Genomic DNA, 16,865 nt, shown 5'->3' on the forward strand with positions numbered 1-16,865 from the left:
CCATAAATGTTTTGTTTCAAAGACTTTTCGCCTTGTATTCGAATGGTTGCATTGAACATAATAAATTCAAATAGAAAATCATTTCACCGAAAGAGATATTTCCGGCAAGAGTGGCAATCTCGAGCAAAACGAAATACGTGTGGTGGATGTCACGAAATGAGCAACGTCGTGCGAGATAGTCAATCTACGACCAAAACGAAAGATTCCAGAACAAAACGTGACGACGTTTCGTTAGCTCTCGTGATAAATTCGCTTGGCCTAATCGCACGGTTCATCTGTGAGTTGTCCAAAAGCTTTTGAAATTGCATGATAACCATGTCGAATTATATTAGGTAACCCTAACACAAATTCAAAGCACATTTAGAGAAAATCTTGCAAGAAATGATTCGAGAGGGAAAATAATTAAAAACACGCAGATTGGAGATTAGAAGATTTTGATGTAATTTCTCGAGAAGAGAGACAAGTCCTCGATTCCAGCGAACTTTCATCGTCGTACTGTTCATATATGTACATATATAAATCATGTATAATATATTTGACTTGTGTACTCTCTATCGAAGGTTTCGCGTATGTAACGATGTAACGTTAATTAGTATCGACGATTATAGAGCGAACATGCACGATCTCGAGGACGATTCATTTATGTACCTTTTTCCCCCGGGTCAATTGACGAGGAAAGTTTTCGTCCCCAACTCGGCGAGTCCCAGTTTTCCATTGGTAGTAAATACGAGTGCTCGAGGAATCGAGAGCTCGACCCGAATTTCATTCCTGGACGAAACGTGCTCCGGTATACATCCGTCCCTCCTACAAAGTACTTATGCTGACTTTTTAATGACCGTTGTCACAAAAATGTATTACGCTCGAGAATTGACATAAGCTAATTTAACTTGTCTTGTCTTGTCTTTGATATATCATTTTTTCATTTTAATATGCTCAAATATTCATTATAAAACAAATGTAATTTCAATTACATGAAAGAAAACAAACTTCCTATGTTGAATAAGTGTTTTATATTGTATATAGTATTTCATCGGAATGCTAAACTTTTTACTCAACGCTAAAGGAAAGCAAACAATGAAGCTTTTCTTTCAAGTCATCGTAAATCTTCCTATTTACTATTACTATTTACTTATATACACTTATAATTTTGCGATCGTAAAAGCAGATAATTCAGCAGGTATTACGCGCGCTAACGAAACGTAGGTAATTACGTTTCTACTCCTGCCGACGAATCCTACGATCCACACGCGATTTCTACGAATTTTAGACTCGTCGTCACTTTTAATTCCTGAAGATCGATCTTTCCTTTATGCAACTTTTTTTCTCCATTAATTTCCTATATTAATTCTTTTGGTAGCAAAGAGTTTAGTACTATACACAAGATTCAATAACTGTATTATGAGTGGTCTTTACAAAGTGCACTTTCCGACCGAGACAAACGCAAAAAACAAAATTGATTTTAGTTGAGAACATCTTTCTTCACGCCATGACATTATATCTGAAAGCTTCCGTCATTATATAGGAAGCATAAAAATACTCGTTTGCTTTTCTTTTTTGTGATCGTAACAACGATCCATTTGATGGCACAGATGATTCGGCCGAGGCCGTGAAACGCTTTTCGAAATCGCAAGTGAACCAAGGTCACCTACTTTTAAAATACTCCTCGAACAACGTCAGGTTTCACTCGAACACCAAACGTGTTTTTACGCAAAACATGTTTACGTATGTTCAGCGATGAACACATATTTAAAAATACATATATGTATTATTTATTTATATAGATACGTGCCTCCATATATTTACATACTGGCTGTCGCAGAAATTGCTATGCCAAAGAGAGTGAACAATTATTTATCTTTTCATTTTATCTTTTAATTCCGTCAATTTTGATTTGATCGCGTTACAAAAATATTATTAAGAAAATATATTGTATTGTATAAGTCGTTTTAATTTTCGGTTTGTTAAAAATGCAACTTTTGTGGGGCCCCCCCCCTGCCCTCCCCCTGTATGTTTGATTTCTTAATGGACTTTTAATGGAAATGAACGATGAACTTCCGTATCATTAATAAGCCTTCAATCCTTTGTCGTCAAATTCTTTTGATGTCCATGCTACTACAATTTAACTTCAGAAAGCACTTTACGATTTGTCAAACCGGATGAAAGAAACATCGAGTCCCGAATTCGGTACTTTTCACTTTCAGTCTCTAATTATTTTAATGAGTTCAAATCCGACTTTGTCCTCTTAATTGTCCTTTCGTGTCTTTTCATTGAATAGATTTCACTTAGAGAGAACTAGGACTACGTAGTTTCTGTTTTGTGTAAATATTCTTACTTTGCAAATTGAAACGAATGACAATAAATAAATGAAAATAATTTAGCTTGGACGTATATTAAAAGACATAACTTGCAACGTAATGAACATTTGCGCAACATTTGCGTATTTTTCCATGCTAATTCATATTCATCTAATGTATTTCATATCCGGGGAATAGAATGAAACATTGATTCGACCTATAGATCGTAATAAACTCTATCGACTATGGCTCTTATCCGATCATCAATCACTGAATACAGCGGGATCTTTGTGCGACGCGAAATTTCCTTCTGTATCCTCTTCGGCCTCCTACTTCTTCTTAAATCATATTTATAAAAAGATAGGATTGGACGTAGGACGTAGGATGATTGTACACGTGGTCGAACTCGATCGGAGTTAATTACCAAGGTGTCGTAATGACCGATCGCCTTTCTCGGTTTACCAATGTCCACCCATCTTAGAGACCCACCCGTCTGTCTGTCCTAATGAGAGTACTCGATACCAACGTGTTGTGTTGGATCAACCAAGAGAACGATATCTATCTATTCTCGTAATCGAAGTCTAATGGACGTACATACAGGGTGACCGGATAACATTTGAACAACACCATTTTAATTAACTTGAATTACATTGTTTATGGTACATTGAATGGTTTTAACTATTCGATAAAACATTTTTCAACATTAAATCGTGTAAGCTATCTTGCCTACTTGATCTTATTAACAGGTAGTATAAAGTTAATTTATCTTTAGTACTTAGTACACCCTATATATGAGTAGATGATACTACTCTGTATTCGCTGATCTTTATGGCTTCGCCATATCTATTCGCAACCGCTTCATTTTCCTCCCTTCCAGATCTATCTCTCTTTAAAATCGTTTTAACTCCAATTCATTTGGTAATTACTTCGTTATTGTAATTATCTTATTACACGAACCGTAGGCGTAACGTTTCGAGACTCTTCAAGATCCATATCTTTCTCTTTCAAAGTACCCAATAGTATACTTTCGAATGTAAGATATTTCTTCAATCGAATTTATCAGATAAGCCCCCAATGTTCTAAGCACCTATTTAAGAATATCAAGATATCGCAATATTAAGCGATATTAATATGTTTTTCCTAATAAAATGATATCCACTCATTAGAGACAAATATCATCGAAATTAGTTTGATTTAGTTTCGAGTTTGACAATTACTCTGACGTAATTTAACTGATGGATACGCAATCTGGTCAATAATTTTTGCTTTACCTTTGGAAAGAATTTTTTCAGACACCCAGTGTAATATTGACATTGAAAGAATTTAATGAAAAAAAGGTGAGTCTTATCGGATTCGTAAGCACTCGTGTGCTAATGTTTTTGATACAGAATGAAAGATTAAAATACGTGTCCTGCTAAAGTAAAAGAAAGAGAGAGAGAGAGAGAGAGAGAGAGAAACGCACAAACACAGATGTACATACACGTATAGCTGTTATCGGTTTCTACGGTCTGATTGTAATAATATCGATCGATAAGCACCTGACAGTTATCCGGTATATAAAAGTTTTTGGTATAGGATAGATTCGAAAGAACACACTATAATAATATGAATTCAGCGATATGCTCATCGATTATGATGATGTATTTGAAACATGCTTTTGCTACCGGTCGGAGGAATCGAGCAATGTTCAATTTACCGATAAATTATACCAATCGTTCGCCCACTCTTCCGTTTATGCATATTTAACACTTTTTTTTATATCATTTTTTGATCGAATGAAATGATAATTCTCATGTGAACAGAAATTTCAATTAAATTTATGTTTAATGTTTTCTCTCTCTCTCTCTCGTAAAGATTCGATCATATTCGTGTTAATCGTAAATGAGTTCAAAAGAAAAAAAAAAAAAAGAACAAATGAAGGAGAGAAATTTTAATGTTTTTCTCTTTATTTTTCTTTTTCTTTTTTTTATGACACACTTTTGAAAATACTAGAATGTCGATCGTGTCCCGCGAAGATTATTTTATCGAGCATATATTATAACAGGAAACGCTCCTGTGTGGTCTCTTATGGTCTCTTATATTTTTTTACCTTTAACCACCATTCTATTACATAATTCTATGTACTTATTAAATGATAGTTATATACCACCAGTGTCGTGCATACACCCATTGCATAACAATGAAGTTTATTACATAAAGTATTCTTTAGAGAGATTATTATCGTGAACATTAGGTTCACTTTCTTCCCGTTCCATGTAATTCTCCTTCCACTCGTTGGATCGAATCGAACGTTAGAAATGAAAGAAATTTTATGCTCAATTAATTATACCAAATCTTACTATTAATTATTACCAAAAGCTTATTTGCTTTTGTAAGAAAGGAAAAATGGATTTGTTTTAAAACGAACATGGACTTGGATCTTCATTCACTTTTATCGAAAGATTATAAATTTCAAGCGATGAGTATTTCTTATCTTTAAGTATATTAAATTGTGGTAAAGTTTATTACACAAAGAAAAAGGTAAAATTTCGAACCAAATATACCAGTTTATTGGTAATGACGGAATCATCGAAGAACGATATCATAGTCACTCAAAGGCTACGCGTGTTGCGACGTGTCTTGAATAATAGATTTTCTTTGGAGCACGTGTAAGAACGGTTCTTCCAGTTTGCCGATAAGAAAAAGAATATGTACGCATGTATGTACGCATGTATGTATACATGCATAAACATGTATACATGCATGTAAACGTATGTAGTTACACGTTGCAAAGTACCACCGCCCGACACGATTTCACGTCTCGACCTCTTCGCGTGATTAGAATCCGGACGCAAATTTTACTTTCGTCCTTCCTTCCTAAGAAACTTTCTTGAACATTCAACGAATCAATGGGAAAGAGAGAAGAAGGATTGTAAGAACATTAAAGTCTCGTACACGTCGTATATGGAAGAATACTTTCGTACATCGAAAGAGTAGGAAAGTGGAACGAGTGTAACGAGTATTTTTACGATTCGATTACGGGGGACGGAACGGGACAGCTGATTGAAAATAAACGAATAAACGAATAAACGAATAAACGAATAAAAGGATAAAATAATAATAGAAGAGATGGTTAAAGGAATCAGCTTTTATAAAAAGAGAAGTTATTAAGAGGAACGAAAGTCCTCTTAACGCCCGTGACGAATGATAATTACGACAGATTATACGTTCGATCATTCTTTATTATCAGTTCAAGATGAATCCATTACTTTTAGTATATATTTGTTGAATAGGACAGAAAAAAGTATTGGAATAGGATATCTACATATAGTCGGAGAGGAATAGTAGAATATCTGCTGTTGTTTTAATAAATTGAGAAGTAATCTCCAACGACCTAAACCACCTAAATGGAAAGTTCGCGTGAATTCACGTATCCATCGAATGAGTTATTATATCTAAGTAGGAAATTTATAGCAAATGCTAAATCATTAAAACGTCAAGTTAGATCGAAAAAATAATTGAATGTGTGTGTGTTTTTTTTTTCTTTACTCCTTCTTATCTCATCTTATCAAACGAAGAGAAATAATAAATCTTGGAGAGGATACGTGCATAGCAAGTATTCGTTTCGCCTGGACGATTACACTGAAAGAAGGTTTGCTTTTAAGAAGCGGACGTTGCTTGCAAGCGTAGAAATTTTACACGGCTTCTTGATCTCGTTCATATGCACGATGGATGATCGTCCTGCATTCCTTATACAAATGTACAAAAAATATAACGTTTAATTCCAGTAGCAACGATCCGGTCCTGCTGCTGCTGCTGCTGCTGCTGCTTTTACGATTTATCGCTTTACTTTTATTGCTAAACGCTTCATCAAAATATTATACTTTTCCAAGTAATAATGGTTTCTATATGTAAAACAGTGTCTACATTTTTAATCGTCTTCCTATGCTTCTTGTCAAAACTTTCAAAATAATTTACCTACATTTATAATTGCAATCCAATTATATTCTACCAATTTATGAATATTTCTAAATATTGGTGTTAACAAGATGATCGTATGGAAACACATTATGTATTTTATTTGTATTTTATCACTATAAATGTTATTATGGTCTGTGCGTGTACTACAGAAAGTATTATGTCCCATTTGGGAAGACGGAAAAGCATCTGTGGGAACGTCGAATAGAAGAACCTGACGAATTAAAATTCTAGCGGCAACGCTAGCCCATATCCGGTACCGATTAAACCTTCTTTTCATCTTAATACGGTTGTCGCTATGCTAAGACCCTGAAGTCTCTCTCACGGATTTATATTACTGGTTCGATGTTTTGATCAACCATTAATCAATACGGTCAAATGATTAATCATCGAAGATTCATTTCTATTGTTGCACAAACTTTATATCATACAATGGTTTCCTTTTATTCTCAAATTTTCATCAGAGATTGCATTGTTTTCTTTCTGTTTATACCTTGAGAATTTCAATAAAATGATATCTGTAAAAATATATAATTATTATGTCAGTGATACTAATTTTTTTCTTATCTGAATTTATAGTCAAAAGCAATCGAAAATGTATTTATTTAAATGAGCATAGTAAACGCGTGTTTCTTGATTACGTGAACGAACATGGGAATCGTGTTTTAAGAACGAGAATCTTATTCTCTGAGCACGTCGCTGCATTTCGGATTACAGATGGAATCAAAGGCGACAGCCGCTTACTAAAAACGTGATTGGACAGTTAATATTTAAAGATCCATTAAAATAAGTGATCAAAACTTTATGATAAGTCAAATAAAACTGAAAGGCATTTGAATCTTTGAGAAATATCTTAACTAATCAAATTTTTTCGTTTTTTTTTTTTTTCAGAAGCCAATCAAAGGCTTCATATTTGGCATACAGAAGAGAACGTGGAGCGCCTGATAGTGAAGGCAGTTACAAGAGAACAATGTCTCCTACTTCTCGTCTAGAAGATTGGCTACCTCCGAGAGACCACGATGATCCTGTTTTATTGCGCGTCACACCACACAATCAATTACAGCATCATCATCACCATCATCATAATAGTCATCAACAACAACAGCAGCAGCAGCAGCAGCAGCAGCAACAACAACAACAGCAATCGCACGAACTTACCAAATCTCATAGCGTTGATGCTCTTCATCATCGATTGGAGGAAAATACAATTCAACACCAACACTCCGTTGAATCGATTGGAAAATTATCTTATGAATTAAATAAGAAAATGCAAATTGCTGATGCTAGAACGCGTAACAGTGAGAACAACAATAATGACAATCTAGAAGATCGACATCATCATCATCATCGTCATTACCATCATTATCAAGAAAAAAGATATCAAGAAAAGAGGTACGATTATGAGCAACGAAGAGAACGATTGTCTCCGCAAAGCGTCGAGGTTCTCAATGATAGAAATAGACAATTGGAACGAGAACGTCGAAAATTAGCTGCCAGTTGCGAACCTTTGTCAGAAAACAAAGAGGTAAGTTTTAAATTTTAAATTTAATTGATTTTTCTGAAAAGGTAAGCATTATGTGCATGTATTTTGTTTATTTAGAAACAGCTCTGTAATGCGGACAATGATGGTAGTAGTCAAGCAGGTGTCGGTGAAGATCTCTTCCGCGAAAGAAGTGCAACGATCGAGATGACCTCGCAAAATATTGAGCTACTGAACCGTAGGAATGAGAAACGATCATCAAGTGGAGGAAGTACGTCAACCGGTACGGTGTGTTCGTACACGGTAAGCACAACAACCTCTTCGACGACAACTACGATTACAAGCATGACCGGTAATTGCTGGTCGAGAGGACAGGAAAATGTCTTAGCCCAGAAGGCAGTAGAATCGATGTCTCATCATGACAAACCGCCACCACCGAGCAGTTCACCACCAAGATCACCAGAAAGAGAAAGCTTCAGAGGAGCAGTCCCACGAAGATCCGGAAGCTGCTCGAGCTCCTCCTCCTCTTCCTGTAGATCAAACGATACCACATCGTCGTCTCCTCGAATCATGACCTATCAAACACCAACTAAGAGTACACCAAATTCTCCAACGAGAGATGAAATCACCAATGATCAAAGGAAAGTTTCGAGCCCAACTCAAACGGACAGTATAGTTTCTTGGAATGGATCCAACTCTGCTGGTCAACAATCGAATCAGCGTTCGTGCCAAACGAAAGAATCGGACAATTCTAAAACAGAAAGAACAGAGAGATCGTCCAGTAGTTTGAAGTCAAGATCGACGGGAAGTAGATTCTCTTCAAATTCTTCATCATCATCATCATCCTCGTCATCTTCATCATCAACGACATCATCATCCTCCTCGTCATCGTCGTCGTCGTCGGCGTCGGCGTCGTCTTCTTCTTCGATCTCAAGTGTATCCAAATCTTCGGCATCTTCCTCGCCGAGGAATTCACCTGTTGATGAACAGGATAAAAAATCATTTTCAACGACTACTTCACCTTGCGTCTCACCTCAACCCGGCATTGAAGGCTTGACTTTGGTACAACGTACCGAAGTTGTACTCAGAGTTAATGCGGCTACCAGTGACGCGGCATCACAGACCGATCTCATGGAACAAACCGCAGAACAAAATGTTGTCAAACAGGAGGAACCTCTTACACCGGAACCAAGAAAAAAATTACCGGAGGAGATTGAGTGCGAAGAACTCAGCAGAGATCTTGCCAGTCATCTCAGTCCAAATGACAAATTGGTCCCTATTCTAGGTAAACATTATTCCCAGATATTATTATTCTTGTGAAATTAAGCTCGTTGGATATATAATCCACTTAGGCGTATAGTTTAACATTTATCGCCAAGATTTATAGTTAACTTCTTGTATTATATTGTACAGAATTTTCTATATAAGTTGACCTAATTGATCAATCCTCATACACGTGTACTACGCGAAAAGAAATAGAATTAAAAGAGGGAATGACGTGTAGTATTAGTATATAGCACCAGAGCGACGACCCTATATTTTAATAAGCGTTAAACGAATCAACGACCCCGGTCGCGTTATTCAATTACACGCCATTGCTCTTTCTCTAACTCTTTCTAATTCGTGATAGTAATAGATGCAACAGTCCCTGAGATATTACGGCTTCTATACGGTGGTACGCGCGGAAACTCCTGAAGCGTGAAACACCGAACGAACAAAGGGAGCAAGCGCGCGAACAAAGACCTTCTTATTTCTTTCCCTCTTTGACGAACTGCCTTTGCGCTCGACTCAACATTTTTTTTCTATCCTTATCAGTTCCAGTACCGGAGCACAAGAAACCCACCGACTACGTTTCCGGTCTCTTTAGGGTGGAAGCGACCTTCCAATCAAGACCAAGGCAGAGACTCTCTCTCGAGGAGTCGATGGCCTCCTTTGTCGTCAATCAAGATGACGATGAGAAAAAGTAAGTTATTTAAGTTCATTTCATGATTATTTTGACAAATTTTCAACATATTTGAACTATTCGGTGATCAGGATATAAATTCTGTGGACGATTTGTTCTTCTTCGTTGTGTTTTGGATCGTTGCCAATGATGGAAATTTTCTCCGTTCACGATATCCCGCTGTGAGAAAGCTAAAGCTATGAAATAAAAATAAAATGAAGTAAAAGGAAGATGATCTCGGCACGTGCTCGTCTGAATATCGCGTGCTGTCTCCTCCTGCTGTCTCCTCCTGCTGTCTCCTCCTGCGTGTGCCAAGCGAGCGTTCACATAATTATTCTTTATTATACCGACGAGTGACGTTTACGTAGGCGTATACACACCAGGATTCCACCCATGTATCATTAATGGAGATATATTAATGCTCGGAATTTAATTGTCTTTTTACGGTACACTCCATGATCGATCGCTAACATCGATTTCAGATGCGATTTCAGATGCGATTTCAGATACGATTTTAGATACGATTTCTCTTCATTTCCATGAGAATTCTATCCTTTCTATTTTCTTTCCAACCTTCTCCCCATAAACTTGAATTTTCGTTCTTTTGATTGGATAGTTAAGTCAACACTTTTCATTGCAATTTAAATATTGGTTATGATAACTTCCGACTCTCAAATGGGGGGAACTGCACTAAATTGAAAATACTTAAAACTATAATTATTGTAGCACCAAGGTAATGTTATAACACAACTTGATTAACTAACGAAATATCATTTGACGATATTGACACGTATATTTACTCATACCCAATTGAGCACGAAATGCATCAAAAGATTTGATATTTTCTATCTCTTTTCTGTCCTTATTTCTCTGTCTCTCTCGATAGTTCGAGGACAATACTACTTCCACTAGCATGCTTAAGGAGAAAGTACTACGAGCACAAGATAGTTGCGTAAGCGACCATAAATGATATTGTCAGGCAACGACTACTCGGTGGTTGTTGTCTAGATATCATATTATTTGCCAGTCTTGAATGAATAGTTGGTAGCATCGTTGCGGCCCATCGTAGTGCTTATCGTATCCGTGCCAAGTTCGATAACCGTACGGAAAAATGGAGAGGAAACGATCGGAGAAGTACCACTTCTCTATACTTCTATAATAACTTGAAAATTAACTTTAACATGTTATTCACGATTAATTACTATACTTTTGTTTTGCACATGTTTGCACTGTACAATACTTATTAAATTTATTACGTATCAAATTGTGTAAACCTTTTAATACTGTTTTTTTTTTTTTTTTTTTTTTTTTTTTTAGTTTTTCTTTTTTTCCTTATTATCAGAATTATTTTATTAAGAATAACAATTTGATAAGATTATGAGATTTAACTATTTAACTATATAATAAGTAGCAATATTTCCGAATGTTAAAACGCTAAATTAGTGCAATTAATAAAGATTTATAAGCGATAATAAAATATTTCAGTGTTTGTACTAACTCTGATACGTAGGAATTCTCTTCCGCTTGTCATTAGTTTATACCTATCACGAAACGTAGGAAGGAGACGTAATCTAGCACTACTCTATCGATGTGGCATCTACTGCAATTTGTCATCGATGAAAAAAGCACTCGTTCTTACCGTTAACAAGATACAAACGCGTTTTTTTCTTCTAACACTTTCTCCTCTTTTATAGATTTATGCGAATGAAAAGCAAACAACATGCGCGTGTAATCGATAACAGATGCGTTTAGAATAGAACTTGGATTTTACTTCAATTTTTTTTTGGTTCATATTTTTTCTTGAAATAAGCTAAAAAAAATAACGTCATTATTTTGCTTCCGCATGAATTCATAGATTATTGTTAGTATAAAGAAAAATATACGTATATACATTTGACTTCAAAGGATACTCGCGCTCCTTGTACGTCTCTCGATGATTTCATCAAAGCTCGTAAATCTTTTTTCTCTTCTTTATCTAACAGTAAAGATTAACTTCGTCGATCGCTGATTCATGCGTCTTCTTCGTGTACATAATCGCGATTGGTTATTCTTCATATCGATTACTCACCATAGGATTTTTATACTTTTAAAACTAGTCTCCAAATAATCGACAATTCTGATAATGAAAAATAAATATTGATTTTGAAGACGCAACCCTGACACAATTGATAAAACTGAATTTATGATTTTTATATATTTCAGACACGAAAGTATACCTTCTGTTCCTGTCACCCCATCTTCATCTGATCCAAGCAGTCCACTTTCATCCACTTCGGCATATTTCACCACGTCCGAAGGTAAAGCGAGGTTTCTTACGAGATATTCTCGAGAAATAAGTGTCGAGGATTCAACAAGATTGGAAGATACGACAACTACGACGACAACGACAACGACGACGACGACGACGACGACGACAACGACGACAACGGCAGTCGTTACAGCAGATAATTCGGATCTCAAAAAGAAGAAGGTAATTAAAAGATTTTTATTTGAAAAATAAAACGTTCATTCCTCTTCTAACTGTCCGTGAAACTTTGCTTAACGAGACAGAAGTGAATCACTATAACTTTCATCCGTATTTCTATCCTACATATACAGTATCAAACAAAAGTATTGAAATGCTTTAATTCTTCAATAGGAAGTTTGGAATCATTTAAAAGATTATTAAAAACATAAGACATTTTTTTTTGTAAACTTCATTTTTCAAGTCTAATGTTTAAATATACATTGCAAGCTTTCAAACTTTGATTTTATAAGTCAAAATAAGCAATTATATATATATATATATATAATTTTGTTGTAAAGTGTATATATAAGGATATATGTATGTAGAAGAGACTCGACAATTTCTCGTTTTAAACGTTACGAATATAAGTACAGAGACGGTAGCAACGACAATAGGGGAAAGTTTATGGGTCGCCCACGTTCAGCTCATTAGATTTATCTCGATCCAAGATCGATTCTTCTTCCGCAAAAGCGGAGGAGACTCGGGCCGCTTTCTCAAAATTCTCCTCGTTTCACTGAACTAACGAAGAAATCATTGGGTGGGGGTGGGATGATTCGTTCGCTTTTCAGGAAGAACTCATGATGCGATTGGATAAGAAACTAGTGGTCTTAAGGGCTGAACAAGAAGCTGTTAAAGAAGAAGGCGAAATTAACGATGCTCTTGGTGCAAGAGTGGCTATGCGTATTTCCGCAGAAGCTCGACCAGCTGAAGCTTCCAAATATCGACTTCACGTAGAGGAAGTTGGCAAGATTACTAGCCTTCTTCTTAGTCTTAGTGGAAGATTGGCTCGTGCTGAAAACGCCCTTTATGGTATGCCGGCCGATCACGCGGAGAGAGTGAGTATTTCCCCTATCTATCAAATGGGACTACATTTGTCTTTCTTCATTTTCTTTCATTTGATATACTGTTAGCAAAGTTTACTTACTCTATTTTTATGTTTAGTTACATTCTACAAAATACCATATTTTTACTTTTCATATATAACTATTTCATATATTACTTAATATTCAAATATTATTTTTCGATTATAGAAAATACTGGAAGGCAAACGAGACAAGCTGATAGACCAATTGGAAGAAGCAAAGGTACTGAAAAGCAACATTGATAGGCGTAGCATCAACGTTTCGGCAATTCTAGCGAAATATCTAAACGACGAAGAATTCATCGATTATCAACATTTCATCAATATGAAAGCGAAGCTGATAATGGATACTCGAGAGATTCAAGACAAAGTAAAGCTCGGTGAAGAACAATTGGCTGCATTGAAGGAAGCTATTGATTAAACAATGACGATGAGCTTTCATAGAGAACATGTTGGGGATTTGAAATAATATGTGTTAAGTAACGGTCGTATTTTTAACAAAATCCTCATACGATAATGCTCGGATATTTCTTGATAATGTTAAATAAAAGAGACTGTTTCTCATTCATCGTCTTTACGATGCTAAATAATCGATGTCTGAATCTGAATTTAAAAAGCAACAAAATGTGAATAAGCCAACCAACATTCATCTTATTTATAACAAAATATTTATTATGTCTATTGTATCGATCGTACTTGGAAAATTATTCGACATTTGTTTCGAAATTTGTAATTAAAAATAATCTTAGATAACGATGAAAGTTCGTACCATTTGAAACACTAGATGCAAATTTAGATTTAGACAAAAAGAATGATCCTCGAGAGCCAAGTACCTATGCTCAAGTGCCGCCTAGTCCTTTTTAAGATTACACGTCGAACTTCTCCCCGTGTGACCCCGATAATCCGCACTAGAAATAATCTTTTTCTTTAACTTTATTAAACTATAAGTTTATTAGAGGGTAACATGAGGAGATAAAAAACAAGAAAAGCAAAAAACAACAACTATTATACGGGAAGCTTCTTCTTTCGATCTCGTCTCGAGGAGAAAGCGACAGAGAGTAATCGCACGAAAGTGATACGAGAAAAGAAAAAGATAAGAAGCAAGTGAAGCAAAAATGATAAACATTTTTTAATAACATTTGTAAATAATTACTGCAAGCTTCCAAATGATTTCGATCATTGACGAAGTGCATTACGTTGTTATTTCTAAAGAAAAATAAAATAGAACAAAATTGTATGAAAAGATTGAGGACAATGCTTCATTTGCAGGAATACCTTATTATTCACAAGTTTGTGAATAATCAACTGTAAGAAAACAAAAGTATTTGTATTGTATTTATAAATTATTAAAAAAAGAAATGAAAATTCTTGTACGTATAAATTGAAATAAGTATTGGATTATTATAGGAGCAAAAGATGTGCCTTCTGGAAGATGGAATAAAATGCCACGCCACATCGCGATCTATGATTTTTGTGTAAAATAGAATTGGAAAACTCCTCGGAAATAAAAGCCGAAAATAAAGAATCAAAATGTAGACTTGTTGTTGGTGGCGACTGCCTGGTTGGTTGGTGTGAGCATTTACATTTTCGCGTAGGTTTTTAACGAAGAAGCGAGACATTTTGAATGAAACAAAAAAATCGATGAAAATGAAAACAAATAAATAAATGAATATGCTATACCCGTGCTGCCTTCTTATATACGATATGTGATATAAGAGTAAGGAGCGTAACGTCGCTAAAAAAAATCGTTTTCAATGTATCGATGTTGCATCTTTCAGCGATTATGCGATGTTGTAAATGTACATATATATTATATAAATGTTTAGTAAATAAGTGCATACACATGATACACTTACACGTGTTTATGAATACACACATACACACACACACACACACACACACACATACAGATAGATGCCTATATAAAAAGTACTACTATTTTTTACATTTCATTTTAACCACGGGGTTCCACGCGGATCCCTATGACGCTTGTGATTTTACTTATTCTATAGTACCGAGGACCAAGGACTCTCGAAAAGAAAAAAGAAAAAATACATATGGTAATAATAATGCGTTAATGCAAATACGCGAATAGATTTCGAGCCTCCATGGTGAAACGGTTATCGAGAAAAATTGTATGCCTAATTCGTTGTTAGACATTTCCGTTTGATTAGATCTCAAATGACGGTCCATTAATCTTCTCCGTTATCGAAATCGTTTGGTCATCCTTCAAGTTTATCCGAAAACGGGGAGGAAAGCTCTGTTGGGAAAAATCAAATTATCCAAGCAAGGAATACCTCCGGTTTTTTGAGCTCGGTAATGAAACATTTACCGTAGATTCAAAGATCTCGTGATGGAATCCTATCTTTGTTCTTTATATCTGCTACATTTATTGAAATCTTTACCAAGCGATACGGAAATGCGATTATTTTGTTATTGTCAAAGACCGAGCAAAGGACATACAATTTTCCGACATAATAGTCAGTTTCTGTTCCTTGTTTGTTTCTCGATGATAAATTTCTTTTTAATGTCAATTTCATGTTAATTAGAATATTCTGCAGTATCTCGCCATTAACCAGAAGATAATAAAAAGTAAAATAAAATAAAATGAATGAAAATAATGATAATTAATAGGTCGAATCGTCGATTTATAGTAGTAAAAGATGAAAAATATAGATGATGATGACGACGACGACGACGACGACGACTACGACGACGACGACTACGACGACGACTACGACGACGACGACTAAGACGGCGTAAGTTGCAGTAAGATAAGAAAATCTTATTCTTCTTTATTCATATGAGCGCCCTATGGTGCGGCGCAGTTATAAGAATTGTACATAACAAATAATCCGACAACATGGTGCTCTGGAAATCTATTTTTTACGAGAAGAAACGTTCCATTAATTAATTCCTAGATTTATATCGTCTTTAAGATCTTTAATATTAATTTTACATTTTCGCTCTGTAAATATTATTAAACATTATTCTTCTGCGTGATGCGAATATTCATATTCAGTTTATACGTATACAATATACTTGCGTCACTTAACTACAAGCGACTACGTTAGGACGTCGTTAAGTTGACAATATTATCGCATACGAATGTATTATGGAATGAATCATTACGATATTACGATAATTACTTTTCTCAAATTCGCTTGTGTGTGTGAAATAAATAACACGTTGAAAATTATTATTTGCTCATTTAATTCATCTATTTTTTATCATATACTAAAAGCTTCATTAGATTTGTATTATTACAAAACTGACTAGAGTTAGTTAGTTAGAGAGTTCATAATTTCGAATTTAATTTAAAATTTGATAAAGTTATTTGTTCATTCTACGATTAATTTACTGCTGATAAGACAATTTTCTACAAGTTTCCTACTATACCATAGCCTATCATATTAATACAGTATTCTACTATATCGTATGCGAACAATTTTCCTACAATATTATAAACAAGCAATCTCTATCGATAAGGAATCTATTGATATATAAGATAATAGTGCATATACTTATCTATCGTAGGTCATCTTTCATGTGAAAGAGTATTTTTCATTGTGATCGTAAGTCACTTGGTAGGTGTCTAGACACTCGTGTCGGATACTCGCTCTGAAAGAATAAAGTCTCTAATATTATTATCAATATCACCGACTAAACATTTTATAAACAAACATATTGAAAATCTTTGATACATTTCCACAAATATTTGAAATTATATTTGTCTCATTTATACATATAAGGTAGTCATTTAAGGAATTCAAATAGAAAAAAATCTCAAATGTTTCTTGTTAAATCCAACGATGATCACCTGT

At 35.0% G+C, this 16,865-nt stretch overlaps 1 protein-coding gene across 2 annotated transcripts in view; it reads left to right on the forward strand.

Moving 5' to 3' along the window:
* Window positions 1-16,240, forward strand: part of Shrm (shroom) — a 97,347-nt gene extending 81,107 nt beyond the window's left edge. For both annotated transcript variants that reach the window (XM_015326620.2, XM_015326621.2), the window contains 6 exons: window positions 7,143-7,776; window positions 7,852-9,016; window positions 9,547-9,694; window positions 11,876-12,143; window positions 12,749-13,015; window positions 13,211-16,240. In XM_015326620.2, the coding sequence (XP_015182106.2) occupies window positions 7,143-7,776; window positions 7,852-9,016; window positions 9,547-9,694; window positions 11,876-12,143; window positions 12,749-13,015; window positions 13,211-13,462 (2,734 nt within the window). In that variant the 3' untranslated portion in view covers window positions 13,463-16,240. The remainder of the gene's footprint in view (window positions 1-7,142; window positions 7,777-7,851; window positions 9,017-9,546; window positions 9,695-11,875; window positions 12,144-12,748; window positions 13,016-13,210) is intronic.
* The last annotated feature ends 625 nt before the right edge of the window (window positions 16,241-16,865 follow it).

The sequence above is a fragment of the Polistes dominula genome, unplaced genomic scaffold (genome assembly GCF_049000335.1).
Source record: "Polistes dominula isolate Pdom_NZ unplaced genomic scaffold, Pdom_raw_medaka contig_49, whole genome shotgun sequence".
In the NCBI taxonomy this organism is placed as follows: Eukaryota; Metazoa; Arthropoda; class Insecta; order Hymenoptera; family Vespidae; genus Polistes; species Polistes dominula.